Source organism: Tarenaya hassleriana, unplaced genomic scaffold (assembly GCF_000463585.1).
Source record: "Tarenaya hassleriana unplaced genomic scaffold, ASM46358v1 Cleome47, whole genome shotgun sequence".
Taxonomy (NCBI): Eukaryota; Viridiplantae; Streptophyta; class Magnoliopsida; order Brassicales; family Cleomaceae; genus Tarenaya; species Tarenaya hassleriana.
In genome coordinates, this window is record NW_010967396.1 from 816,123 (window position 1) to 818,998 (window position 2,876).

The 2,876-nt window shown below is 49.3% G+C and overlaps 1 protein-coding gene across 1 annotated transcript in view; it reads right to left on the reverse strand.

The window, feature by feature from the left end:
• The window catches only part of LOC104825588 (transposon Ty3-G Gag-Pol polyprotein), a 9,381-nt gene that overhangs the window by 4,887 nt on the left and 1,618 nt on the right, over positions 1–2,876 (reverse strand). Inside the window, exon 2 of the mRNA XM_019203969.1 lies at positions 36–2,834. Coding sequence (XP_019059514.1) covers positions 36–2,834 — 2,799 coding nt within the window. The remainder of the gene's footprint in view (positions 1–35; positions 2,835–2,876) is intronic.

The window sequence follows — 2,876 nt, forward strand, 5'->3', positions numbered from 1 at the left end:
TCCTTGTTCCGCAATCTCTTGATCTTTCGATCGACGATCTGAAGTGGTTGATCGCGGATTCTGACATCACTGGTAAGCTCAATCTCCTGTGGCTGCAATATATGCGAAGGATCCGCGATGTACTTCCGCAACATAGATACATGGAATACATCGTGGATGCGACCGAGCTCTGGAGGTAGGTCCAACCGGTACGCTACAGCCCCGACCTTCGCAATCACAGGGTACGGCCCAATGTAACGCGGCTTGAGTTTCCCCGTCTTTCCAAATCGCGTATACCCTCTAATCGCCTGTACTCGGAGAAATACAAGATCGCCCACCTCAACTGTAAAGTCTCTTCTTCTCCGGTCCGCATAAGACTTCTGGCGATCCTGTGCGACCTTCAGATTGACCTTGATCTTGCGGATAACCTCTGTCGTTTCTTCCACAATCTCAGGTCCAAAGATGCGTCGCTCTCCGATCTCCGTCCAACACAAAGGCGTCTTACAAGACCGTCCGTATAAGGCCTCGTAAGGTGGCATACCTATGCTGGCGTGGTAGCTGTTGTTGTACGCAAATTCGCACAACGTCAGGTACCTATCCCAAGGAACTCCCCATTCCAGAATACACGCTCTCAACATGTCCTCGAGCGTCTGAATGGTTCGCTCCGATTGCCCGTCTGTCTGAGGATGATAAGCAGTACTCATCCTCAGCTGAGTTCCCATCGCGCTCTGTAGGGCACCCCATAGTCGCGCGGTAAACCGGGGATCACGATCTGAAACGATCTCACTCGGAACTCCATGCAAGCGGACAATCTCATCAATATAAATATGTGCCAGCTTCTCCACTGTATACTCCTGTCGAATCGGAATGAAATGTGCGGACTTCGTCAATCGATCGACGACCACCCAAATAGCATTCTTCTTCGCTGGGGTCGTCGGTAATCCAACCACAAAATCCATCGCAATCGAGTCCCACTTCCATTCTGGAATCTCCAATGGCTGTAACTTCCCACTGGGCATCTGTCGCTCCGCTTTCACCTGCTGACAGATCAAGCAATGGGCTACAAACTCTGCAACGTCCCTCTTGATCCCTGGCCATGTGTACCACTGTCTCAAACCCTGGTACATCTTGCTGGCTCCCGGATGTATGGCCAATCGAGACTGATGTGCCTCTCGCAAGATGTCCTGTCTCAGCTCAAGGTCTGCTGGTACACAAAGTCGCTGATGGAGCCTCAATGCATGCTCCTCATCTATCTGATATCCCTTCTCACCATATCTGCTAATTTCCTCAATAATCTTCTGCAAATCCGGATCATGACTCTGTCCCTCTATCACACGTCTCCTCAAACTCAAATCATGATCCTCCTCGATTTCCATATGTCCTAACATAGCCGATAACTCAACTATGTTCTCCTGCGAAGATGAGAGTATCTGAATAGCTGATAGAATCTTCTTCCGACTTAAGGCATCTGCGACTACATTCGCCTTGCCCGGATGATATGCGATTTCCAAGTCATAATCAGCTATCAACTCAATCCATCTACGCTGTCGAAGATTCAGATCCTTCTGCGATATCACATAGGTTAAGCTCTTGTGATCAGTGTTGAGCTTAACCTTCTCTCCATATAGATAGGATCTCCAAATCTTCAACGCATGTACCACTGCTGCCAGCTCCAAATCGTGCGTCGGATAATTCTCCTCATGTTTCCTCAGCTGTCGGGATGCGTATGCAATCACATGTCCTTCCTGCATCAATACGCAACCCAAGCCTTGCTTCGACGCATCGGTATACACCTCATACGGTATACCTGGCTGTGGTAATGCCAAGATAGGTGCGGTCGTGAGTCGTTTCTTGAGCTCCACAAAGCTCACTTCGCACTCCGGTGTCCAATCAAACCGCACATTCTTCCCTGTTAACTTTGTCATTGGTTTTGCTAACTTGGCAAAACCCTCGACAAATCTCCTGTAGTACCCGGCCAATCCCAAGAAACTGTGGATCTCTGTGGCATTGGTAGGCGTCTTCCACTCCATCACAGCCTCAATCTTTGCCTGATCCACTTGTACGCCCTGAGCCGAAATCACATGGCCCAGAAATCCAACTTCCTGCAACCAGAAAGCACACTTGCTGAACTTCGCATACAACTTCTGCTCCCTCAAACGCTGCAATACCAGACGCAAGTGTTGCTCATGGCTGCATCGATCCGGTGAGTAGATCAATATGTCATCAATGAAGATGATGACAAACTCGTCGAGGTAATCCATGAATACACGGTTCATCAACTGCATAAATACTGCAGGAGCGTTCGTCAGTCCAAAAGGCATAACGACGAACTCAAAATGTCCATACCGTGTACGGAAAGCCGTTTTCTGCACATCCCCGGCCTTCACACCAATCTGATGATATCCCGAGCGCAAATCTATCTTCGAGAACCACTGTGCACCCTGCAACTGATCAAGTAACTCATCAATCCTCGGCAGTGGATACCGATTCTTAATGGTTACCTGATTAAGTCCTCGATAGTCAATGCACAATCGCATGCTACCGTCCTTCTTCTTGACGAATAGCACGGGCGCTCCCCAAGGCGAAACACTCGGCTGAATGAATCCCTTCTCCATCAACTCATTCAACTGCTTCTTCAATTCTGCCATCTCTGTTGGAGCCATCCGGTACGGAGTCTTAGATACCGGTTCCGTACCTGGAATCACATCAATGCAAAAGTCCACCTCTCTCTCCGGTGGTAGCCCTGGCAATTCCTCCGGAAAGACGTCAGGAAAATCACGAACTACAGGTGTCTCACCCAACCTCATCTCCATCTCCTGGGTAGCTGTCACTACCACGAGGAATGCCTCATCTCCCTTCCGAATCATTCGGCTGGCCCGAAATGCTGATATGATCGG